Consider the following 27,085-nt stretch of genomic DNA (forward strand, 5'->3'; position numbering starts at 1 on the left):
GGCCGAGCAGGGAAGGGTAATGAAGCAGATGTCGTGTGTACAGGAGCGGGGAAGGCGCCACCAGTCCCTCAGCCCAGGCCTGCAACCCGCCAGGCTGCAGATACCGCAGGGCCCGGGTGCTGCGGGAGGACAGGGACAGGTTGTTGTGGATTCTTACATACAAACGCGGAGTGCTAACGCACACACAGAGCGGGGCCTGCGGTTTAACAAGAACCTTGAATCAGCGCCAGCAGCCCAGACACAACCCCACACAGAAAGAGACATGAAGCGTGCGTCACGGCGGTGACTCTGACCCAGCTTTATCTCCCACTCCCTCACCCCGACAGCCACCTCGCAGCTGGCAAGGGCAGCCGCCCGGCTAGCCAGGCACTCCCTGACCCCGGAGGGCTGCCAGGGCGGGCGGGCTGAGCGGACACCTGGGCGACTCAGCGGGAGCCTCGCGGTTTGAGGCCTCCCCGCTCCCAGCCCCAAGCCGGGCAGCGCTCGAGGCAAGCCAGTCGAAGCCCGCCAGGCGGGGCACGGGGCCGCCTGTCCCTTTAAGAAGCGGGTGAGGGCACGCACGCTGCTCCCCGCCCGCTTCCGCCCGGGCCCGGGCTCCGCAGCGCGCATGCGCCCAGCTGCAGGCGGCGGCGCTGCGGGCCGGGGGCGGGTGAGGAGCGACGACGGCCGTTGGCTCCGGCGGCGGGCGGTGCGTGCGCATGCGTAGAATGCGCGTCACAGCCCCGCCCCTGCCCCGCCCGCCAGCCCCGCGCAGGCGCGCTGAGGGAGGGAGGTGGCCTGACCCTGGCGCAAGCGCGCCGGCCGCCCCGCCCCGTTCCCAGCGTGCCCCGCGCGGTGAAGAAGCGGCGGCTGCAGGCTGGGGGCATTTTGTGTCTGCGATAGCAGCAGTTGAGAGACAAGATGGCGGCGGCGGCCGAGTGAGGGACCGGCGGCGGCCGGGACCCGGCGGAGCCAGAGGGCTTCGCGGTTCCCTTCCCCTTCCCCCCTGCCCTTTCCTACCCTTAACAGCACCTCCGTGGCCGTTTCTCGTTTTTCTGGAGGTCTCTGAGAGCCGAGTGCCACCCGGCCAGGGAGCGGGACAGAGCCGCGGAGGGGGGCGCCCGCCGGAGGGGCCCGGCTGGAGCTGAGCGGCGGGGACCCGCCTGCCTTGTTCTGCCCCCCTCCCCCCCTCTTTTCCCTCCCCTGCCCCTTCCCCCCCCCCCCCCCCCCCCCTCCGGGGCGGCGGTAGAGCCCTCTTTCTCCCCCCAAACCTCTCGGCGCCGGGAGGGCCCCTCAGCCGCCCCTCGCCATGGCGAGTAGCAGCGGCTCCAAGGCCGAGTTCATTGTCGGAGGCAAATACAAGCTGGTGCGGAAGATCGGGTCGGGCTCCTTCGGGGACATCTATTTGGCGATCAACATCACCAACGGGGAGGTAAGGGCGGCTCGCACTCCCTCGCCTCCTTGGGCCCGTCGGCGCGGTCCCTTCTGCACCTCGGGGGGAACCGGAGACCAGCGATAATCTTCCTGAGGCCGACTTGAAGCGTGGTTTTGCTCCCCTTGCTCCCGGTGTCGCTGCCTGCGAGGCATCGGGCGGCCCTGGCTCGCTAGGGTGGCTCAGCCGCCCTCCGCGGGGTGGGGGAGTTGAAGGTGCGTAGCCGGGGGTGAGGGGCTCCCCCCGGTCCGAGGGCCTTCATCGCCGGGCGGGTGGCACTGCCCCTCCCGACAGCAGAGCCGTGCGGTCGTGGTGCATAGCTCGCTTGCGAATGGTAGGGAGAGGAGACCCCCATTGTGGGAAAATGTACTTTGTCTTTTATGAGCGGCCAAAGTCGTCCCTCTCCCGCCAGTCATCTGTCTGTCTCTCAGTTGGGGAACACTTTATCTCATTTTCATCAACAGTAGTAGAAACAAAGAAGATCCCCTGTTTCTTCAGCTCTTTTTTTCATGGTTTTTTTTTTTCTTCCTCCCCCCTCACGGCTCTGAGCTGTAAAGAAGAAACACCCACGTATTTTCTTCCTGACTTACGGATCTGAAGACTACATCTCCAGCTCAGTTTCATGACCTGGGATGGATATTAATGTACAAATCATCACGATACGGATTTTATTTGAAGACACAACAAAATGCAGGACGTTGAACACTGAGAGCTTAAAAAATTATACCTCAATCAGCAGCAGGGGTGTGTGGGGAATATTGAAGTGCTGTGCCCCTTAAACCTCGGTGGCAAGGCTGTGCTTGGTGGACACTCTCCTCTGACTCCTTGTTCCCTCTCACTGTAGGAAGTTGCTGTAAAGTTGGAGTCTCAGAAGGCTAGACATCCCCAGCTCCTGTATGAAAGCAAACTATACAAGATTCTGCAGGGAGGAGTTGGCATCCCACATATACGGTAGGAAACATTCATGTAAGCCAGTACAGTGACTTTTCTTTAATGTTCGGGTGAGGCAGGACATTGCCATTAAAAACAGATTTATCTGGGAGGGATTGGGCTGTTGAGGGGGGGGGAAACTGTTCTCATTCTAAGCTTTACTACTAGTTGGGTGCCCTCCCCACTAGCCCCCTGTCTTGTCCTGTCCATTTGTACCGTGCTTTGAAAGTGAGATCTTTAGCAGTTCCTGAGCTGTGAGAAATTCCTGTTATTAGAACAGTGAGAGACTCTTTTCAGTTAGAGCCAGTGGTGTTCTTGATGAATTGAGAGTTTGGAGCCGGTACTGGAAATGGCTGCTTTCTTTTGTTGCTTGCTTTTTTTTTTTCTTTCTTTTTTTTTTTTTGTTCCAACATGTCTTCCTCCTCCGCTCAGAAAATGGCGGATGGACGTGATTAACCCTCCCCCTTCTCTTGTTGGGACAAGGGACGTGCTCAGGCATGCATCTTTTCCTTTCATAGTTATGTGCTGCAAGGCTTGAGACTGCAGAGAACCTCAACCAGGAATGAAATGGCAGCCCCTTTCTGTTACCCGCAACAGATGCGTCACTAGGATTTCCGTACAGTTAAAAGTGCCAAGATTAATCCCTCCCAATTGCTCCTTACGCGGCTTCCTTGTTTCATATTCTGTCTGAAACTTTCAATAGTGTTTAATAATTTCCTGATCTAGAAGAAAATCGCTGGTGCAGCAGACTCTAGGAGGAGTTACCTCTCTTGAGGCAGAGGTGTTCTACTGTGTTCGTTCCCAACTACTGAATCTATGCATCAAAGTAGATTAAATGAAACTTCAGTTTTCTCCAGAAAGACTTTGTACAAGAAGTTGTTCTTTTTTTGAAACTTTGTTAATAGTTATTTTTAAAGTTAGTATTTCTTATATTTGCACTATGTCATAAAAGAATTTTGTTCCTTGAGCTCTAGAAACTATTTCACTTTGGATATGGGGTCAAACTGTGGATTCCATTTAATCTGTTAACCCTTCCCTGACTTTGTTGTATGCGCACCTATAGTGGCCTGTAGGGTCTGTTGCAAGGTTATAACGATGACAAATTCTAGATCATGTATTAATTCTAGCAAAACCTAAACCAAGTCTGCATTTCTGGGTTTAATAGCTCTTCCCCTTCCTCTGCCATCCCTGAACACTGGCTGTAGTCCTGAAAGTAAGCTGGAACTACGTAGTGGAGGAGACAGTGTTGTCGTGGCCATCTGTCCTCATTCACTACAGCCTGCAGGAATAGAATAAACATACCTGAATTAAGCAGAATACTTGCAGCTTTAACAGAGTTGCTTACTTGAAAACAGGTTTAGTCTTTATTTTGGGCTACAGCTTCCTTTTCTTCAAATATGGGTGCCTTTGTTTCACAACTGAAGGAATAGAAATTGCATTTTGGAATGCTATCACAGTATAGTTACATGCTAAAACAGGGATAACTGGGAAAACAGCCAAAGCAAGCAGATATCAGGTGTTTCATCACAGAACTGGAAAAGCAGACATTCATTTACTTTTTTAATATAGTTAAGAACATTCGGTGCTATGACAAAGGCTAAGTTGCAAATTTTTCAACTTTTCCATGTAACAGACATGAATTACTGTTTTAAGTTAATGGATTTGTTTAAAATGCCCTGTGAGAGTGTTCTAAAGCTGAAATACTGGAAGTAATCTTGCATGTTGAGAAACTTGCTTCCAGCTTCAATTACAGCAATCATCTTCTAAGTTTTCTTTCCTCTGTGTTTGGTGTTCTGGTATTTGACTTTGTTTTCTGTATAACCAGTGGCTGTAGTTCAGAAGTCTCACCACCACAGGGGAACCACAACCTTTCTTTAACACATACTGTCCCCCCTACCCCCAATAATACAGGATTACAAGAATGTGAATAAGAATGGACAACTGAGGCAGTACTCAAAACAACTCTCATGGGCTCATTTTGCTAAAGGTGTGTGATCTATTTGATAATGTCAGTGAGTCTTAAAGTTACTCACTTTCAGGTTCTCAGCATTAAATCTAAGTAACACTTTTCTAAAATAGTGTCTGTCAGAAAATTTTTGGAATCACCTTTCTCACTGTCTTCAGAAGCAGCGTTAACTTTTTATACTTTTTTTTTTGTACTTTTTGTTACGTACTGTTTGTATGTACCAGGTGCTGCTTGACAAGTTCTTTGACTAGGCTTATGTTACTAGTTGTACGATGTGACGTTTGTAGATGTACCTTGTGATGTTTGAAGAAATCTAAAATAGTATTTTTATCTTCTTGAAAGAGGATGCTGAGCAACACAGTTCTTGCGATAAATGTTAGAATGTACATGTTTGTAGAACTACGCACGTGGTACTCAGAGTCTAAGGCGGAGGACCTGGCCTATCAAATAAAGTGTATCGCTGAGGTGGATTAATAAGGATACGCCTTTGAATAGGTGATTGCAAAGAGTTAAGACCAAAGTGAAATTACTGTGCATATTCTTTCGGACAGTTCAAGCTTTCCTGATGTGTTTTTGGCAGCAGTGAAGCTGGGAGAATGTATGACTTTGTACTTAGGTCACTTTGCATGTGTAATTGATAACACATGTTCTGCTATTGTCTTATAATGATACACTGTCAAGTCAGAATAAGCTCTTCTCAGCTCTGTAGAAGGATGAATCAAGTTGAAGGAAAGTCTTTCAATATATTTGTTAAAATTTCTGTAATGCGACACCTTTAAACAACAACAGCATGAACAGAGCATTTGATAGAAAATTAAGGAATCATTCTGAGCTTTTCCAGTTGTATAAGCTGGGCTCAATAGCATTTTTATCTGTGCAACGCTTCTGGGAAACAGAGGTGCGTAATGTTGCGTTTGTTGTTCAAGCATGAACGACTTGTTCTCTTTTTCATCTACTTAAGCAATGCAGTGGCCAAGGTCAGCTTACTAGAAGTTGCATTACGTGGCTTTGCCTTGCTGAAGTGGTCTGCTGTGGTTCTTTGACTCACAAAGCTGAAATAATAGGTGAAGTATGGCTTGCTTATTCATTTTGGGCACCTGTTATTAAAACTGATTTCTGCACTTTAGATGTGATTGTGAACTCTGTAATGATAAGATAGCATATCTGGAGTGTCACTTAAATTATCTAGAAGCAAGCAATTACTTTTTTTTTTTTTTCATAGCCTTGAAGTTTGATTTGATAGCCTTTCTGGCTGACTGCAGGGAAGCTAATGAGCAAAATCTCAGCTTTGGAGTTAGAAGTTTTTTAATACTACTTAATTTTGTGGGATCAACTGTGAGCCTTTACTTGTCATGGAGGGTGAGCAAGTGCTGTTGGTACTCCCACTGTAACAGAACATGTTGTTTGCACATAAAACAGCAAAAATTGAGGCTGGGATGGCTTTATTTATTCTCTGAATATTCTAAACCCTTTTAGACTTGCAAATCTTTGACTTAGCTGCTCATTGTTGTTTCCTGGAAGAGTAGCAAAGTTTCTGAACTTGTCTTGAGTTTCACAAAACCTTATATAAATATTTGCTCTACAGATTTTTAAGCTGTGGCTTGTTCTTGATGTACAAATTTTGCTTAATTATTACCTTCATTTTTCACAAAAGGCTCTTGAACCAAGCTTAACATTTTAACAATCTGATCTGCCTTTAGGACACAATGCAAAGTCCGTGGTATTCTGCTGGGCTTATTCTCATTGTTCTCAGCCATCAGCTGTCTCTTTCTTTTTTCTCTCTTTTTCAGTGACAAAGCATTTTTAGCTGTAATCTTTTTAACTGGATACTGATCCTATTAGTTTGGACTATCTACCTTTATTCCCAGATTCTTGGTTCTGGCTTGGAGGAATGCAGCAGTCTGGTTATTTTTGTGTGTTGTTTTGTCCATAGTGTAACTGTTAAAGCACTCTTGACAAAAGCGATTATTTGAATTACCAGTGACAGTCACTCTTGATTTTTGCCGTTTATGGTGTTTTATCAACTATTGTTTGTATCCTTTATGACTGTTACCTTTAGGTACTCTTTCAGATGTAATTTTGAAAGAAAAGCGGGCTTCATATTTTTCTTCTGACATTATCATGGGATGACTTTTTTTTCATTATTTGTTTCAAATGGAAAACAACTGTGCTGGAACCAGCTGTGGCTAGTGGTGATGTATCGGAAGTGTTCCTTAAGAGCAGGAAGAGGGAGAGCATAGTGAATGTGAAACAGATACTGCATGTGTTCTTGTGTGGGCAAGGCCGAAGAGATACTGTATAGCGTGTGAGGCTAATCAAGGTGATAATTCAATTGAGTTGTTCGTAAGTTAAAGACCCAAAAGCTGCCAGATTCACTTTTTTTTTCAACGTTCTCTTGCAAACTGAAAAAGAAAATCCTTACACTTCTGAACTTTTCAATGTAGTAAGTTCTTGCCAAATATTTTGATGCTGAGAAATTCAGTATCGCCACACATGTATCACTACGCAATCTTCTAAATAGTGAAGTATATTGTAAAGTTTCTGGCAAAAAAAGAAGAAAATTATAAAAATGTACAATTTTTGTTCTGGTTGGTTATTGCCATGTTGCTAGATAATCTGTTTATAACAAACTCTACCTATATTCATCTTCACAAAGTAATACGTGTAATGGAAAAATGTGGTCAAGTTTGGTAATCTTAGGGTTGTTCTCACAACAGATTTTTCCTTGAGCGCTTGAAATTTTGATCTCTTTAAGCAGCATATAAAAATCTGTAAATACACTTCTCAAAGACGTTCATTTTAAACTGTTTTCCCAATAAATCCCTGCAGCATTAAAAAAACCCCAATCCACACTAAAAAAAAAACAAACGGAAAACCCACAAACAAAACCCCAGCCCTCTCGGTGCCTCCTGCCCAGCAAAGAGCCTGAACCCAAAACTAGTAGTCAGATAAAGTCTGAAAAGTTTTCTGTCATCTTTTCATTGGTAAGACTGATACTTTCATTTAGGTCTGCAAGTAATGAGGAGGAAGGTTCTAGCAATAGAACCTCCTATTAATGAACCTTCTGTTACTACTTAAAGCTGCGTACTGAAGGGCAGAACCACTCTAGCAGATAAGATGAAGCCTCTTGTTCTGGTCTCGAAGTAAAATTGAAAGTTAGTCTTTTAAATTAATACCTACAATTTTTCTACTGAGAAATTGTCTTTAAACAAAATCTATTTCATGTTTTACAGCTATCTAAACTTCTGTCTTAATTGGTCTTCATGGACTCCTTAGAAGCATCCAAGAGAGACCACAGTTTGAAAACAAATGAAGCTGAACTTTTTCAATTTTGTTTTTTTTTTTCTCCTTGCCTTAGCTCAGCACTTGCAGAAACAGCTGCAAAAGTATGCCGTTTCAGTTCAGTGTTGCTCTCTTATGGAACAGGTGATCAGCAGAGGTACTACTGAAACACTTGTCTTCCTCAGCGACGTTTCTTGTACCCACTGCAGATTAATGGCTTACCTTGACTGAACTGAATCTTCTGGGTTTTACGGAAGAAACTTGACTTGGGTGTTAATGCACTTCATAAAACAGCTAGCGAAACAGTAAGACAACTACATGGGAGTATGTATGCAACATAACACTAAGCTGATGAAATGACCTTACTGCTTAGGAGATGAGTTGCACTGGTGTACTTCACATATTCATATTTCTCTCATAACTGTACAAAAAGTGATACAGAATTTTATTTATAGAGTCTATCTAACTTCATAACGTAGGGTGTTCATTGCTGTTTCTTTATTTAGTACTTGGGTGGCCTAATTCATACTCACCATGGCAACTAATGTTAGATGACACCTGCTAAATATTCCACTTCAGTATATCAGTCATGCCATATTACATTAAGTTCATTTATATTACTCTTAGCTGGCTAACAGTTAAGTGATTTTCCAGCTTCAGGGGAGATAAACTAGAAATATAAAATGTGTCAATTTAGACATGAATTTGTGATGATAAATTACCGTTCTTATTCGTGTTGCTTCAGTATCTGTTAAGGCTCAAATTAGTATATTTTTACAGCAGAATAAACTTACCAATTTGTCTGAAACACCATTTTGTCAGGAGATGTCTTTCGTGAGAAGTCTGGAACATGGGACCAGAAAAACCCACTTTGGTCCAAATCCAGCACCTGTTTTGGACAACATGCTGTTCTTTCTGTGAATCAATCAGGTGCACTGTTAAAACTTTCTAGGCTAGCACAGCAGTGCTCATGATTCTGTTGTTGGACAGAGAGAGCGAGCATGCTTCTGTGCCTAAAGATAAACCCTTGTACCCATATGCAGCCAGCCCATAGTTGTTTCTTCTCTGAGGTTTTTTTAATAACCTCCCCATTACAGTCCTCCCATATCTATGAAGAATAGTTGCATAACTCTATAGCTGCCTTCCTGAGCTGTTTGAATACATGATTACAGAGGTCACCGCCTTCCCAACTTTGTTGAGGTCACTTCTCTCTCCCTGTTTTGATTTGGATTTCCTCTCTTGAATGTTGGTGATAGGGCTTGCACGTCAGTACCTTAAGCATCGATACAAATTGCTTTGCAGTTTCTGTGTAGAATACCTGTACTTTTACTGGTTAGGTTTACTTACTATTTTCCAGTGATGTCTGATATTAGAGCTATATGATTATAGGGAGGTCTGTGTTTTCTGTTTAGTCACAGCATCTGACTAATGCCTAGTTCAGAGACTTTTGTATCAATGACTTAGTGCTTGCAGAAATGGAATGCAGTTCCAGAGTGTTCATCAGTTCAGTGTCATTTGGTTTTCTGTAGGTTGTCTGAATCCTTTTTTTAGGCCTTCCAGACTTGCATATTTATTCACTGTCGTGTGGCTGCTGACTTGTCAAACTTACTAATAAGGTGATCTCAGGTAATTCGGGTCATAAGTTCTTTCCAGCTTGCTTGCTTCACCGTATTTCTTATTGTTTTAATAGTTTTGGTAATCCACTGTAGTTCTGACAGTCTCCAGTTTTCTCATGTGACCTCTTCTATTCAGTGTTTGAAAGCCCAAGTGCTGGGAAACAATTGCATAGGACTACACTGAGGGTCATAGGGTCATATACTTAGTACGAGTTACGAAAGTGGCAAAAGTGTATGTAATGTTGAAGAAGTCAAAATCGGCCTTTTTTTTTTTTTATCTGACTATAAGGGCTTCAGGAAGTCTAAAGGTTTGAGTTCATTCAAGTCTTGTTACAGAAACATTGTACTTCCTTGCAGTGAGACACTAGGAGATAATTTTTTATTTTTTTGTCTCATAAAGCATGACTGTGCAGTTCTGTTTGTAATTCCAGGTTGCCACATCCTCCACTGGAATAGTCAGTGATAGAATTAACGGAAGCTTTTAGTGAAGGACAGGTTGCCTTGCAAAGCAGGTGTTGATTGAGGAGAGCTTTTATTAAGCTGGAACAAAATAGTCTTATTGCTCTGGTAGTAGGAACAGTTTCTTGTGACACTGAGCTGATTGATGTTTTGGTTTTGTATATAGTAAGCTGTAGACAAAATGAGAGGCCATTAGACTAATGGTGACAATGCCTTTACTGCCTTCATGATTTCAGAATGCATGGGATTTGGGGTTTCTTGACAGTTATTTAGTAATTTAGTTCATCTTGACCTGAATTTGAGATTATTTTTTCCCTGTGAGTCTTCCAAAGCCTTTTATTTTATTCCTCACGTGACCAGCTCACACAGCTCTGATAATTGTGTTGGGTTTGTTACCTTGTTGTGATAAAAACGGTAATGTAATGGATGAAACCGATTGTCTGCTAGAATTGTTGAAGTGGTACAGTAATTTGAAACTGGGACTGTAATTTCATGGCCCGTCTGAATTCTTTTAGCCCTTCATCCACCTCTCTTTGCTAGTTGGCCTACCTTAGTCAGACCCTTTCTTTGAAAGATAACGCTGGATGTGAAGAGAATGTTATAATAACCAAATTAAATATTTTATCAGTTAAAAAAAACAACCACAAAACAAGCTATTAACAAGTATTTTCTCAAAGGTTTATTTTTCATTGACATGATTTAAAAAATATGCAATTGCTAAATAGACACCATACACTTTTTGATGCAGTTCTGAAAAACAGAAATGAATTTTTAAGTTTGGGTAGACATAACTATGGTATTTGTTACTAAGTGCTAGATTTGTTACTAAGTGATGTGCAGCAGTACTTCACTTGTTTGTCTCAGGGTTAGTCAAGGAAATGAAAAAACAAAACAAAACATGCCACATGAGTTCAAGTAAGCATTCATTTGTCATGTGGTCTGGCATCATACCCACTTTACTATGTAGTATTTGGAAACCAAATACTTTGACCCCTGTGTTATATGACCTAGTTGTTCAGCATATAGCTACAAATACTGAAAATCAAGCTGTTACAGAATTTCAGCCCAGTGCATATACTGGGGCAATATATCAGGCTGCTAAACCACGTGATTTGGAAACTTGATGTGGTGAATCGTGGTCTTCCAAATTAGGCTAGTCACTGAAGTCATATTAAGGTCACTGTTCAATCTTTATCCATGCTTTGACAGACAGCTTCATAAAGGGTATTTACTGTATTCTAACTGATCTGTAGTAGTTTTACCTGTAGCTTTAAACAGATAAGGCAAGGGAGAGTGACAAAGCATTTTCATGCATGCATGAACTTGGGCACACTTTACGGCATGAATGTAGACTGGGGTTCTTAACAGCTGTGTCAGGTATTACAGCGTTACGCCATCCATTCAAGGATAAGTCTTAACTCTTCATAATAATACTGTCCCATTAATGTTCTGTGTAGTCTTCAATAAGATAATCTACTGCTATTCTTCAGGAAAGCTGATAATAATCTGTACTTTGTGTGGGCTTTTTGGCATGAGTAGGTGTAAGTGGACCTGTGCTATCAAAATTGTCTATTTAAGAAATATGTCCTAGTAGGGACATACAGCACAGTGAAAATGAATTGGAGAAATAATGAGTTTTTCTAGTCAGTAATTTTTCTTTTTGAAATAATACACCATATATAACTATATGCAGAGTTATTACCTACCCAAAGTGAACTGTCAAGTAGTTAAATCTCTTGTTCCCACTGTCCACTCCCCTGCAAAACTTTCCCTGCTTAAAATGTGTTGCTGCTGTTGCTTCCTAAAGTTGAGTATGAGGGAATACTCCAAGTGTGCTTAAAATAAAGTCCATGATGCTCTAACAGATGTGGGATGCTTGTGCTCAGAGATGTTAGTGTTACCTAACAGTTGCCCAAGACTTTGTATGGATCATTCCTTCATATCAGTAGTTCACTACAAGTTTCATGGCTGATACAGTATTAGAACTTCTGAAGATTTTTTGAGACAGTAATTGTTTTTTTTTAGAATTGTGCTCAGATTATTGCCATACTGTTTTGCACTTTAGTCCAGTAGTGTTAAAACTCGCATGTCCAAAGTGCTCTGAATTTGTGCTCATCCAAAACATGTTCTTATATGCCATTTTATATTGATATGCAAATATGGGAGTAAGGAGTATTTGCCAAGCTCTTACCTATCATAATACTCAAGGTTTCCTGAGAAGAGCCATGACTTCCAGCACTTTTCCTCGGAGATGCCAGTAGTAGCAGCTACTAGACTTTGAGTGGACATGATGTAGCCTTACTACTTAATCCTGTTTTCCTTGGAAACATTCCAAGGGAAATGAAAACTTACTTGCAGTGTTAGCAAAGTAAATAAAGCACAAGTTACTCCAGTACCCTAGCAGAAGTTTTAGTTTTCAGTAGTGAAATGGATGCGGCAACCTTCTGTGAGAAATTATATGCAGGTAGGCATGAAAATGAAATGTGAAGAGGTCCCATCTTATTTTTGTCTTGCAGAACTGATCCTGCTTTCCACCAGTGCAAAATGGTCAGGAGATTAAAATTTTCTTGTGCATATGTAGAAGTAGGCCAAATGGAGGTTGTGCAATCAACCTGAATTACTGCACTTACTAAGCAGAGAGATCCCTATAGAGGAACCAGATGCCTGCCTTGGGAGCTACATTTTAAAAAGCTTCCTTTTCATCAGCTTCACTTTTTCTGTGATGCTGTAACTAAATTTTCTTAGCTCAGTTGAAGACTGATCTTTGATCCTTTTTCCTTATACTGCAGTCTCTTGGGCACTGAACCATTACTGTACTGAACAATTACACTCAGCATCTGAACAGCATCTCATTTTTACTACTTCTCCATCTCTGTGTAGCATTTTTTAAATACTTTTATTGATTGCTCTTGCAATTGAAACTAGCTTCTGATCACTCCTTAAAAGGGCCTGGCTAGACAGGTCTTCTCAAAATGCGTGTTTCATGAGTTGGCGTCAGGTTGCAGTGTGGATATTAACCTTTTCATAAATTAGACTTTATCAAATAATACCATCAGCATGCTTTCCTAGTTGAGTCACTTGTAAATTGGGGGTATTTTTGTACATCATAGTATATTCAATGAATTTTTAGAAGGCAGAAACTGATAAAAATAGTGCTTATAGTATTGGTATGGTCATTGACATGATGGAGGAAAACTTTTGATGTTTCATTTGAATGACTGCTTTAAAAATACGTATTTTCTGCATCCCCTCTTGATGCAGGGAGTGACTAAAGGTACTAGACTGATCTGTAAAACAATACGATCCATAGCTCATCTATAACTTTCATCAAATTTATAACAATGCATTACAAAGTGCATAGTTTCTGCTAGAATCCTGACAGTAGGAAGGTACAGGCCAGTGGTTACTGAAACATATCCAAATATAGAATCTTTTCTCTGTGATTTTGTAAACATTTTATTTTGCTATCCTGGCTAAGCTTGGAATCCTGTGAGTACCAAGGAATTTGTCAGCTTTATCAGTAGTAACTATTTTCCAGACAACTATGCATTAGTCTCCTGGAGTCATTGCCTAAAGTGGAAATAAAATGTCTATATAGATCTTTTAAGCCCAAGCTACCACTGTGTTTGAGCTGAATTTTGATTTTTTTAATTTTTTTTATGTACATACTCTTATTATGGGGTATGTTGTTGGTATATCTTGTGCATCACTGTTGTTGGAAACTTAGGAATCTCCAGGAGGGAGTTGGTCAGTGCCTTATCCCTTGACACCTGGTACTAGGTCCCTGCCATAAGGACTAGGTGCCTAGCAAAGGCACAGTGCAGCCCTTTGCTTGACAAGGTGTGAATCTTTCCAGTGATGTAGCAGTACTCAGCAGAGCTTCATAAACAGATTTTCACACAGCTCTTGCTTAACTGAAGGGATCTGGAATGTCCAGAAGGACTGTAGAGAAGAATGTTCAGGTTCTGTCTTTCAGTGTCTGTTTAAAGTATGGAAATTCCCAGCCGAGATTTGCAGAAATGAAAGGTGCGACTCCAGGTCTTCTCAGACAGCTTAGGTGGGGAAATACTATCCCCCAGTTAGGGATACATAAAGTAATACTATGATGGAAATGCTAGACATGGATTGGAAAGAAAAATATGCATGGGAGGCCTCCTGCTTGTTCTCACAGCAGTGGTAACATTTGGGGGTTTTGCCCCGAATTGATATATCTGATACTTACAGGTGGGTTTCAGTGTTTGGTTGCAATTGATATTTTGCTAAATTTGTATTTTTACTTCTATGACACTTAAGTGATTCTCTCTTCATTATGTTGAAAACCTGGTAAAGAGTCGTTTATCTTCTACTTGGTAGGACAGTAGAATGTGATTGCTGTTTGTTTAAATTTGGATAAATGAAGCAAGGCAGTATATGAGCTAACTGCACAGGCTGCTTTTGTCTGTTGCAGAGAAGTCATACCTAAAAACAAAGTCTAAAGCATGTAAATATGTTTATGTGAAGTTAAATAATGCAGGAAATGATGAGACCGTAAGGTGTTCTGCAGATGAGTTTCACATCAGGCTTGGTACATGCACCTCAGTATATTGATGTTCTGCTTTGATTGCATTTTCATTTTGGCGTTTGTCATTTCAGTTGCTGCTGAAGTACAGTAGTGTTCCCTATTAAGGGAAAATTAAGGGAAAATTTATACACACACTTGCCACTTCTGTATTCTGTTCTGTCCTCAGACTTCGTTTCCAGGAAAAATTAGACACTATAGTTTTTGGTTAGCTTTCAAGATTAAACATTAGTCGGCAATGTGCCCTTGCAGCCAAGAGGGCTAGTGGTATAGAACCATTTAGTTTGGAAAAGACCTTTAAGGTCATGAAGTCCAACTGTTCACCTAGCACTGCAAAGTCAACCACTAAACCATGTCCCTAAGCACCAAAGCACCACACCTATGTGTTTTTTAAATACTTCCAGGGGTGATGATTCCACCACCTCCCTGGGCAGCCTGGTCCAATGATTGACTACCCTCTCAGTGAAGAAATTTTTCCTAATACCCAGTCTAACCTTCCCTGGCTCAACTTGAGGCTGTTTCTTCTTGTGCTATTGCTTGTTACTTGGGAAAAGAGACTGACCCCCACCTGCCTACAGCCTCCTGTCGGGTAGCTGTAGAGAGCAATAAAGTTCCCCGTGAGCCTCCTTTTCTCCAGACTAAATAACCCCAGTACCTTCAGCTGCATCTCACAGGACTTGTGCTCCAGCCCATTCCTCAGCTCCATTGCCCATCTCTGGACACACCTCAGCACCTCCGTGTCTGTCTTGTGCTCGGATTTGGGCCCGTGCTGGGGGGATGATCACTGCTCCTGTCCTGGTGGCCACACTATTTTGGATACAAGCCAGGATGCTGTTGGCTACTTTGGCCACCTGGGCACACTGCTGGCTCATGTTCAGCTGGCCATCAGCCAGCACCCCCAGGCCCTTTCCCACTGGGAAGTTCCCTCTGCAGAGCCTCCTGCCCTCCAGCAGATCAACGCTCCTGCCCAACTTGGTGTCATCTGCAAACTTATTGAGGTTGTACTCAGTCCTGGGCTGCATTAGGGTTCCTGCTAATCTGAATAATGAATTTCCTTTGTTGCAGGTGGTATGGTCAAGAAAAGGACTACAATGTTCTAGTTATGGATCTTCTTGGTCCCAGCCTCGAAGACCTATTCAACTTCTGTTCCCGCAGGTTTACAATGAAAACAGTACTTATGTTAGCAGACCAGGTATGTACAAATCTTATTGTGAGAAAGTTAAAAACCTTGACATATTTGGTTCTTTTTAAGTGGGTTAAATAATGGTGTTGTATGTAGCTAAGTGAACACTTGACCTATAAAGGAATGAATGGTGGCTTCTTTGTGCTGTGACATACAGACTGAATGTAGGCCTGTGGTGGGAGGGCAGCACAGATACCAGCTCCTTGATGTTGCACATCTGACGAGGGCAACTTTAATGTATTGACAATAATATGGATGGATTCATTCTCAGTATCAGCCATAGGGGTGCTGTAAGGTCTGAAGCCGTCTCCAGTTACGGTTGGTCTGATTCAATAGAAACCTGTTGTATGGTGGCCAGCTGCAGTGACGGGTGGGCAACATGCAAGTCTGTGGGTCTGTTCTTAATGAACGTCACAATGCGTTCACAACCTCCTGCAATTTCTAGTACCAGACCATGAGTTAATAAATACTGTTTTGATTGATGCAGTACTTAAAGACAGTCCTTAAAGTTGTTAGTGGAGGTGCCACTCTTATCTCCAACTTAGTCAAGGCCTCTAAAATTGAGGGCTGTTAAATCTTTTTCTAGCAATTGATATTTTTTTCAATGTGGTCATGAGAGTACAGCGTTTGAAATAGCCAGCCATATTTATTTCTTGCTATTTAATGAATAGCTTGATTGTGCTATCTTCAGCTACTTGAAAGGCAGTGAGGGTTTCTTGAGTTGAATTTTCAATGGTAGTTTAAATTTCATCTGATGTTATGTAATTGATGTTAGTACCAAGTTGTCACTTAGCCAGATGCTTGTAGAATCCCAGGCTCTTGGCCAAGGAAGCTCACGGCATTTGTGTGGATATGAGGTCAGCTGTCCCTGTTCTCAGCTGCCTTAAGTGAATGGTACGGTTGCTTTAGAGAGCCATTTGCCTGCTCAGTTAGCTAAAGTCTGGGTGTTAGAGCATCTCCAGGGAATCCGTATGGTTTTTCTTGCAGTATTCCTTTGGATGATGAACTCTAATTAGGATATCAGTGCACGGAAATGGTTTTTAGGGCATAATCCAGTAGAACAGCTGTCAAGGGTATGATGTTGTAACAATTCAATGCACTAAAGACTGCATGAAGAGTGTCTTAGTATCTGGAAAGCTGTACCACGTAAATGCGTGTGCTGTGATCTCATGCACAGGAAATCACATGATTGTATATGATGATACAGATGTGCCACAGTTTCTCTGCATCTTCACTGCTGACTGTTATTCCTAGATCACAGTACCCTAGACATGACAGTATGGGCCACAATCAAGTTGTTCCTTGCTCTGTGAAAACTGTTACCTGGACAAGTGATGCTTGATGATAAATAAATAACTGGGACAGGGGAGGGAGGGAGCTTTAAAATTGTCTTGTGGTAAGTATAGAAAACCTTTGTTTGAAGTAAGAAAAAAGAAATTGCTCTCTAATGGGACACTATAGTTAGAACATCAACTTGAATGTCTGGGAAGTTGTTTCAGGTATTTAATCTGCCATTTCCTGACCAAGATTATGGAGTCTTAACATGTAAGAAAGATACATTTATTTGAACAGGATAAAAAAAAGACTTGGTTTTCATTAAGCAAATACATAAACTTAAGGTCCCCAGGAAGGTAAAACTAAAAATTCGTATTTTCATTGAAGGTTTAAGTGAATTGTATTGCTCTCATTGAAATTTTACCTGTTTTGTTGTTGCTGTTTTTTTACAGATGATCAGTAGAATTGAATATGTGCACACAAAGAATTTTATACACAGAGACATTAAACCAGATAACTTCCTAATGGGTATTGGGCGTCACTGTAATAAGGTTAGTCTAATGCTGTTTGTTTAAAAGATCCAAAGGAAATGGCTATGTTAGTTGATTCAAGATGCACAACCTTCTTGAAACTCATTGCTAAAACTGCTGTTTTTGATGCTAAACCGTGCTTTGATATGAGAACTTGGGTTTCTCAGTGTCTGCTTCTAAATGCAGTGGCATACACATGTGGGTCTCTGACCCACCCTGTGAGATGCATTTGATTGCAAGATGATTGCAACAAGATCATAAACTAACCCTAGAGAATACTTAGCTACTTTTCTCAATGATGGAGTTTCATTATAGAAATGACTATTGTAATAGCGTTTTTTTTCCCTCAATGATAAAGTCAAGTCTTGTCTTTGGCTTTGGGGCTGACTTCCTGGGTTGAAAAGAACTTGTGCCAACGTGGGAGCTCCTGACCTACCAGTCATCAGGGCATTAAATCCTGCAGTGACAGACTGGTAAAGAGAACTCTTCAGCCATCAGAATTGTGGATATGACTAATAGCCAACATGTAGATCAGTTGCCTTTATAAATAAATGAAATTATGCAAATATATTGATGGAAAACTGTTAAGTTGTAGAGTACCTGAATATGTTGTACAAGAAAAAAACTGCTCTCAATTTACTTTGTGGGGGGAAAAAAAAAGGCGGGGGGGTGGGTGGGCTGAGGTTGTTGCACTTGTTTGGATGGGTAAACGTAGTCAGAAGTGCATGTTTCCTGTTGAAAACCTTATATAGAAGAAAACACTATTTTATTTTTAGTTCTCGGGAGTGAAATGTGCTTAATCCTGCAATTTGTATGTCGAGCTCGGGCAGACAGGCAGCATTGGCAATGCATTAAGCATGCTACTTAATAGAAATTAACTTCAGGACAAATGTACGTGATCAAGCTGTTTATTGGAAGCAAGATTCCCACTTCTCTATATGCCATCTGAGATTGTCTCATCTCTTTAGGCACTACTAGTATTTAAAATGTTTACCTTTGTTTGCCTGTATGAATGCCAACTTCAGGGCCATGAACATTAGAAGGGGAAAGCTTGAGTAACATGAGATAACAGCTCTTGTCTGAAGAGGTGCAGTGCACTGAATGTTTAGATACAACCATTGTTGGAAAAGCTTGTAAGTCCAGCTGAAAGACAGTCTTTATGTAATCCTGTTGCTGTTAAACTTTGCTTGTTCCCAAGTTTCATACTTTTAACTCTGTAGAGCTCTATTTTTCTCTGCTGTATAGAGCAGTTAGGCTACTTAATTTTCTGGCATGACTTAGAGTATAACTTAAACTTCAGGGTTTTTTTTCCCCTAATTTTAGTTTCTGATTTCCAGTTCTTTTTGGGCCATTTTTCTATACTTTTGCACAGTCATGCTAGGTTGGCATTGCTGCACTCCGTTTCATCTTGATGTGGATTAATGGCCTAGAAATTGCTGTTGTGCTTACTTTAGTGGAGGAACACATTAGATTTGCATCAGCTGAAATAAAAAACAAAATTGCCTGTAAACCATTATATTTTTTTCTATTAGTAGACTAGTTAGGGAACCACACAATGATATGGTGGTAAACGCTGTGGGCAGGGGCTTTGTTACTGTTGCATGGTGGTAGATGTTAGGGAGGTAATTCTTGAAGGGAAGTTCAAATTGATAGATTTACATGAGCAAGGTGAGGATTTGGTTGCTTCCGTTTAGAATCAAGTGCTTTATCTAGGGAGCACTTGTCATTGTGCAGTATTTACTTTGTTTCTTTTTATAAGTGTATTTCTGGGTTTTTTAGAGATTACTGTACACAGTTTAAAGAAAATCAGCCACAAAAACTAGAATAGCATGGTAATCTTGTTCCAGTAGCTTCCTGTCAGTTATATTTTTCAAAAAGTTAAATTAATTTTTTTCAAATTTTGATTTGGTGATTGGGAGAAACTTTGCTCCCACCTTAAAAGATGAATTTTCAGCTCTGCTAGAAATAAGCCCTGCATGCTTATGAAAGTAAACTTTAAGGTGACTAAATGCCTTCTACCTCTTCCTTACTGAAGATTTACTTTTTCTAAATGTCTTTTGGGGGAAGGGCAGTTTGTGGAACTAAAGGATGCTTCTGTAAGCAAAACTTCGATTTCCTTTTTTAATAGAGCCAAATGTCACCATTGCTATCCCTGGTCAAGGCAGTGCCATTTTGGAGCGGCTCACAGTTTGAAATTTACCTTACCACATCTTTCAAATTTTCTCCTTGGAAAAAAAAACCTAAAATAAAAACTAAAAATACAAACATACATAATTTTTTGAAAACTACAGTGCTTGGTGGAAGAAGGATGGCATTTGGCTACCCTGTTCTTTCTCGAACGCCTCGGTGTTGCCTGTCTGCGCCGGCCATTGTTGCAATGTAAGCAATACTGTTTGATGCACTGCCACCCTCTATTGTTTGTTCAGTGTTTAGAATCTCCAGTGGGGAAGAGGAAAAGAAGCATGACTGTTAGTACTTCTCAGGACCCATCTTTCTCAGGATTAAACCAGGTCTGAACTGTCTCCTATTCCAACCTCAACCCCAAATTCATGTGCTTTATTTTTGTTTTGTTTTGTTTTTTTTCTTTCCTGGAGAATGTAGACCTTGCAAAAGCACCTCTTATGTTGGCATTATTCAGACATACTTGGCAAACATGTAACATTACTAAGATGTTTCCCTGTGGCGCTTGTTTAAATTGTGGAATTATTTCTAAACTTGATATTAAAAAGGGCTAAATGTACGTGATTTCTTTCAGATGCAGAAGCAGGTTTTATTTTTGTCCTTTAAGACTTAAAGGCAATATATTGAATGTGTTGAAGGATAGATATGCCACTGAAGTGAAGTAGCAGGGCTTCTGTGTAGGGCTGTCTGCTTGCCTTCCTGTAGGATTCCAGCAGTGTATTTGAATGCACGTGAAGTTCTTTATCGCTTCAGCCAGGCTCCTTCCCTTGCAGTTTTTATTCAAAATCTTTCCAAATGTGTAATGAGGACTCTCCTGTTTTCATTCATTGTGCTTATAAAATGAAAGGACTCCAGCTAGCTCTTGTCTTGGAGAAGCATGCGCTTATCTTGTAGTGTTAAATGTAGTACTCCTGACTTTAAGAAGAGATGAATTGGAGAGAAATGAAGGCATATGCCAGTTCATAGCAGGACAGCTGGAAATTGCTGAATATGAATCATAGCTCAGGAGTTGGGCCATAGAATCAGACCGTAGCTTTCCACAATGATAGTCTTCATGTGTTAAGTCCCAGGCAGCTAGCTGCTGTATGCAAGCTGACAGGTTTCTGTTGTCTGCTTCTGAAACTTTCTTATCTGTTGAGGCACAGATCTTGATCTACTTCTCTAGTTGCTCTTGGCAAAAATCTTGCCCTACTTATCCAGTTTCCTGGTGGTTGTGCAACAAACAGAATTAAGGTGGTATGAGGTTATATGTGGGATTGTCTGTGTTCCTGCTGGCTGGCATCAGTACGTTCTGTGCTCATCCAAATCGGGCTGTATCTTCCAACTTCGTGCTTTGCAAGATGGACTTACTCCTTTGTCTTCCACCCATCTAGAGTGAGAAATACAAAATGAGCTCAAGCTAGGGAACAGATGAAACTTCCCCAGATAAATCAAGTGTTGTAAAATAATATCCAGTTACTAGACTAGCATAAAACAGGTCTTCGTTGCTGTATTCTTTTTTTTTTTAAGAGGTTCTACCCATACATCTTGAGACAATGCAGAATTACCTTGTTCAGGTCTCATATAGAGAGGTCATAGTAGCTGTGGAAGAGTCGGAATATCATTACTTCTGTAACTCTTCTGAAGAAAATAGTCTTACCCTGTGTGTGCTAAACAGGGCTAGATGCCAGCTATTTATGTATTAGAAGCACACTTCCTGTGTTAACTATTTTGATTCATGAACTGTGACTTTGTCCCTTCATACCATTAATCAATGGCAAGATCCCCAGGATTACAGAAAGCATGCAAAGACTTTGAATTGTTTGAAGTGTTTGTAACCAAATGTGCAGTAAAAATTTTGACTGATGTGTATAGTGTTTGGTTTTCCTTCTTCAGGGCATAGTATTTTGTTTAAACTAATGGGCAAAGGCCCTGCAAAAGTAGCTGTTGAGAAATACACATTGGAGGCTGTCATCAGATCAGAAAGCTTTAATCAGAAAATAAGGGATTGCATTTGATCTTAGGCTTTGCTTCTAGGGAAGTTGCATTTGCAGTATAGTAATCACATAGAAGCTTTATACTATCTGCTTTAGGAGTTTAGTATCAAAATGGCCAATTTAGTGCACAGACATGCCCTCCAACTACCAATAAGTTAGAAACTACCTCTAGTGGTAGCTGTGGTGGGTGCACCAAAGACCCTCACTTTCCTGAACTGTCTGGCCAGTGTAGTTGACTTAAACTGGGGTTTACATACTCTTGCTCAAAGCATTCTGGGCTTCCAAGGGTGACTTTCACTAGAACATCAAATATAGAACCACTTTGCTTTGTGGTTGCGAATAAATCATGGCAAGACTTCCACTCAAGGTTTTCTGCTCCAACATCAGTAGTTTAAGTTTTTAGCTTTGTTTTTTCCTGTATAGACTGCTATAGTTGGAAAATACTCAGTCAGAATTCTAAAACATACCTACTATGCAATTCAGAAATTTTCACTCTTTCAGCATCTGTGATACTTCTGTGTCAAGTGTCACTTTATAATTCACAGCACTTCCAGTGTGCCAGAGTGATCCTTTATTTCAGTCTTGCATGCAGGTATACCTGCGTATCAGTCTCTGGTACTTGGTTGCATTTAAAGCTGCATCTTCTGTTCTGGACTCTCCTTCAAGGTGATACCGAATAGGTTTTTTACTGAGAGTTTCTTGAACCTTGCGTCTTCTTTCCATCATATCATTCCCCCACCCAAGTTACTCTGCAGTATTCATTAATCTGGGGGGGTTGTAGTCCCTGATCCTGTAGCATTAATCCAGCAGTGGAATCCGGAGCTCAGCCTGATGATTTGTAGCTTCAAGACTGATTACTAGAATCTGCAATGTTCCTTACGTACTTCTGCCTCAGCTTTTTTTGCCTAGTCCTGAAATCTTGTCACAAGAAGGTACAGTCTGTATTAACCTTTGTAGATAGGCTGGCTGTTAGCACGCTAATTAGCACGCGCTCAGTTGTTGCTAAATACCAAATCATTGGGCAAGCTGGGTTATTAGAAACCTAAATTGGATTCCATGTACTAGGCTCTAGCTTCCTGGCTGTATTAATATCATCAGCAAGTGTGTCATGCTGCTGTGAGTAGCGTTCTGGTAGTCTTAAAATGAGCATATGATTGAATGCAAGATGTCTTGTTTGCTGTCAAAGGTTTTGGCCTTCTGCTCTGCAGAATGGCCAGTGTTCTTTGAGACAGAGAGAAGAATACAGAATGTATATCATTTGCATTAAGCTGCTGAGCTGCCGTTAGCTATCTGTATGTGTAAACTGCTTTAGTGTGAGTGGGTTTTTGTGAAGTGTGCCTTTGCACATGTTAGTTTCCTTCCTAAATTGTGCACTGTAGTTACTGAGCTAATGTGATACAAACTGCAACAGTAACATAAAATAGTTGGAGAACTAAGATACAGATGCTGAGTAGCACGATCTAATCTATTCTACTGGATTGAGAAAAGGCTTGAACTAATTAACTATTAAGTTTTTTAACTGGCTAGTTAAAGCTAGTTGTGACTCTGCATTGTTACTGCTTTCTCTTAACTGTAGGCTGTTACATTGTGTGGATGTCTCAAAATGTAGTTAATGCCTAGTGAAAGAGGTTGGGGATTCCTTGTATTGTATAGGAATATAATCTATTTTCATTTTTCTTTAAGTTATTCCTTATTGACTTTGGTTTGGCCAAAAAGTACCGGGACAACAGGACAAGGCAACACATACCATACAGAGAAGACAAAAATCTCACTGGCACAGCTCGATATGCCAGTATCAATGCACATCTTGGCATTGAGCAGAGGTGAGTTCAAGGAGATTACTGCTGTGCTTTTGGAGGCTGCAGGTTGATCTTATTTGTAAGCTTCTGAGGTGTCTGAACTAATTTTGTATGAATAAGTGTATATATACCTTTGCAAGTGCTTTTCTTTTTCGCTGCCTATGAAAGGGTAGGTGGAAAAATCCAAGTACCTTATTTGCTTCTTGGAAAGTCTTTAAGTCTTGCAAGCATGAGGTGGATGTTCTGTATACTGTTGGTTTAGGGTTTTTTTTAAAGGATAAGCTATACTTTCATGTGGATCTGTCAAGAGGATGTTCACAAATAAAATGGTGCACTTCTTGATTGTGTTGGTACTTGTTGATGCCACTGCTGACTGGCTTGAGATGCAGTTCTGTAGCCAGAAAGGGTATTCTAAAGCTGGTGTCTGTGTCCTGTTATCTCAGTCTCCCTTCAACAATAAACTATTGTTTATCCTTTTGCCTGCAAGCAAGACTTAAAGATCTTCTACTCCACTTGCACTGTATTTTGATTTCCGGTATATGCAGCCAGTTGTGGCTCTTATGTATATATGTACACGTGTGTGTGTTTATATGTTTGAGCTTTGCTTAATCAAAAAACACATTTTTATCACCTGGATCAAAAGCATATTGCTACTACAGTATCTTGGCAGTGGTCCAGTGGAGATTGCACTTCGGGTTGTTTGGAAGTGTATTTTAGGTGTTCATGAGATACGAAGTGATGCCTCTCTTCTCTTCCTTACCTTTATGCCTAGATATTGTAATGTGTAAGTGTAATGTGGCTTTACCACATGATGCTGAGGTCACGTAGACATAGTTAAAACTTCCGTGAATGTCTGTGCCTCTGACCTTCAATTTAATCAAGATGGGAATGACAGAATTTCTAGTGGTTGACTTCAACAGAACATGTAACTTACAAACATTTAGTGCTTTAAAATGTTCCATGTTTCTTCCTCTTTAATTTCCTTAAGGTTCCTTAAGTGTATATTATTGTGTGTCAGTATCATTATGTAAGCCTACTTGACATGTGGGTCAAGTAGGGTAAATGATGGGTATCGTTTCTGAAGTAAGTACATTTTGTAGAGCCCAAGCCATTCTTGCAAGAGAATAGCTGTGCTAGCACCTTACAACGAAGGGAGGGAGCTGCAAAGGGCTCCAGCTTTTGAATTTACTTGGAGGTCTTGTGCCATCTCTGCTGGTACTGGGAATTCTAAAATAATTAGAAATGTAGCTTGGTGCATGCTGGAAGCTATTAAACTGCCTAAATCAAGCCAACAGTGAGGCAAACAAATAATATGTTCCTGTAATCAAGAGAATTCAGTCCTGAAGCTGATGGCAGAATATTTCAACTGTTAGTACTGTACTTCTGTTACAGAACACGTTTGCCTACATGTAATGACAGCTGTTCTCAAGGAGCTGTTTGGAATGTTACCCATTTCTTGTTTTAGTAATGGAGGGTATTGTCCTGTTTTTCAAATCTTGGAAATCACTTTGGATCAGTATATGCTCACATGTAATGTATTCATTACAGATTTTACAGAACTACAGTGTTTCCTAATACAAAATAATGAAATTAAACATTTAAACAATGAACTGGATTTGGGATGGAAACTATTAGTCCCTTTCTTACTTCTGAATTTACCACTGCCTTCTCAGAAAATGTAATTTTATATCATGGCCTGATACTGGTTCAGTGAATTCTGTTGATGATTAAGATCTGCAATTCTGATAGAATTAGCAGGTTTTGCAGGTTGGAGTTTATGGTCTTTGTATCATTTTTCATCCCTCTGTCTTTGGCTGTGTTTTCACGTTATAGCTGAGATGACCTCAGAGCTAGCTGCTGTCAAGAGGAGTGAACCAGTTATCTCTTTCCTGGCCCCTGGGCACAGATAGTGCTTTTTTGGCCTTGTGGCGAAATTATTTAGGGGAGGCAAGCTGATTTTCTTCTGGGATAGCTCTCTGAACTGGTTCTTCAAAGGGTCAGAGAGCTGGAACATGAGTTGAGAAGGTGATGGGTAGACCATTCTGGTGATTATTAGTGGTTATATTGGGCTGGCTATAATACAAAACATCACCTAAGACTTCCTTCCTCTCATACCAAGATCTGGAGGTAGATTTGTCAGAGTTCTTACAAATTGTTTGTTCTCCCTTCAAGGGAGCTGTTTTACCCTCACTCGTATATATAATGCTGTTTGCAATACTGCTCTCAGCCTTTTGCTTCCTTGTGGGGGTAGTAGGTGTGTCATCTTTCCTGCTGCCATTTAAATGCTTTTCTTGCAGATCTGGCTGGCTGGCAAAGCAGCAGCAATACCTGTCAGGTTCTCTTGATAAGGGAACTGGGAGGAGAAAAATAAGTTATTTCTCTGTCTTAAATAGATGTCAGCTGCAGAGAGGCAGTCAGAGGAAAAATTTGATTCTACCACAGCTGGGAAGAGGCAGCTTTGCCAAGAGGAAAAAAATCATGGAGCATTTTTTCCATTTCAGTGAACTGTACTAGGCTTAGTAATCATGAAAGCTGTGTAGCAAAGTATGATGGCGTTCGTGTGGCTGAAGTGTGGATCTGGAGCATATGCAGTACAGAAAACATTTGAAGCCTTTTAGATGAGAGTTTGCGTGCAAATTCTCAGTGAAGTCTGTGGATGGATAACTTTGGAGTTCTGTAGCTGTCTTAAAACAGACTTCTTGTGGGAAGAAAGCAGAGGCACCTCGGATTGATGCATGCACCTTTCTAAATATTGCTTGTCTGTTAAAAATCACAGAGATAATTCAGGGTCTCTTAACAGAAGTGAAGAAAGGAATTACACCCTTCTGGGGCTAAATGTTCGGTATCGCTCCTAGACTGAGGCAAGGTTCAGGGAAAAATCTTCCAATGAAGTTAAGGCTAATGTCATTTATCTCTTAAAATGCATACCATGGTTCCTACAGGTAAAACTTTAGTTTCTATCCAAGCTACTTAATTAAATGGGAAGGACATTTATTTAAAGTTTCATTTCTTATGTTCCGAAGTGTTTATGTTTCCCAAATTATAATGTAGTTGCAGATGGAAACTTACTACACACAAATACCTACTGACTATTCCTTGCCTGAAAAATGATTAGGATCGCCTTCCTGCTTCTGAAGAGTTTTTACATGCCTGCTAGTGGAATTCTGAACACCTAGATGTCTTAACTGTGTTAGAAAGATACCTTCCTTTGCACCAAAGCTTAGGTTTTATTCTTTAATTATTATTATTTTTTGTAAATTTTGGAATGCTTGCTCTGCTTGGAATAAAGTATGAAAGGCAAAATTTGTAATTCATTGTGTTGTTGTTTTCTTCAGTCGTCGGGATGACATGGAATCTTTAGGCTATGTATTGATGTACTTTAACAGAACCAGTCTGCCTTGGCAAGGACTGAAGGTAGGTTATGTTGCCTTTTTTTCCCCCCTACTCTTCTCCCTTTTTTTTTTTTTTTTTTTTTTTTTCCATGTTTGGGTATCATGCTTCTGCCTGCTGGTCTGGATAGGTGGTTTTATATAATGTTTACCTTCAGTTCTACAAAGCAGCTTTTCCCAAGGCATGATATTTATAGAAGCTAGAAGAAAGGTTCTTTCTGCTTCTCGTGTAGCAGGCAAAATGTGTATTGTTCGACTGCCTTAAATTTTATGCTAAACAATAACTTACGTCATCTTTGCAAATTATTATTGTCCTGTTGTAGGCTGAGGCCCTTTTTGGGAAGAGTAGAAAATAACATTGTTAGTGGCTTTTTGAATTGCTGTAGAGAGCATGGAAATAATCTCTCAGCTAGCAAGTCCAGCTTTATTGGTATCTTAGTCCAGTTTATGGCATGACTGAATAATGACTAGCTGCAACAGACTTTTCAAGTATGTTCATGTGTGGTAGCCAAGTACAGGCACGGCAAGTA

The 27,085-nt window shown here is 41.0% G+C and overlaps 1 protein-coding gene across 4 annotated transcripts in view; it reads left to right on the forward strand.

Annotated features, from left to right (window-relative positions):
- Positions 1-808: 808 nt before the first annotated feature.
- Positions 809-27,085, forward strand: part of CSNK1A1 (casein kinase 1 alpha 1) — a 37,193-nt gene continuing 10,916 nt past the window's right edge. For 2 of the 4 annotated variants that reach the window (XM_005446643.4, XM_014286227.3), the window contains exons 1-7: positions 809-1,411; positions 2,256-2,362; positions 15,288-15,414; positions 17,133-17,231; positions 19,637-19,720; positions 23,051-23,190; positions 26,502-26,580. In XM_005446643.4, the coding sequence (XP_005446700.1) occupies positions 1,289-1,411; positions 2,256-2,362; positions 15,288-15,414; positions 17,133-17,231; positions 19,637-19,720; positions 23,051-23,190; positions 26,502-26,580 (759 nt within the window). In that variant the 5' untranslated portion in view covers positions 809-1,288. The remainder of the gene's footprint in view (positions 1,412-2,255; positions 2,363-15,287; positions 15,415-17,132; positions 17,232-19,636; positions 19,721-23,050; positions 23,191-26,501; positions 26,581-27,085) is intronic. The other 2 variants (XM_005446645.4, XM_014286229.3) reach the window with 1 other exon arrangement.

Source organism: Falco cherrug, chromosome 8, assembly GCF_023634085.1.
Source record: "Falco cherrug isolate bFalChe1 chromosome 8, bFalChe1.pri, whole genome shotgun sequence".
Classification (NCBI taxonomy): domain Eukaryota; kingdom Metazoa; phylum Chordata; class Aves; order Falconiformes; family Falconidae; genus Falco; species Falco cherrug.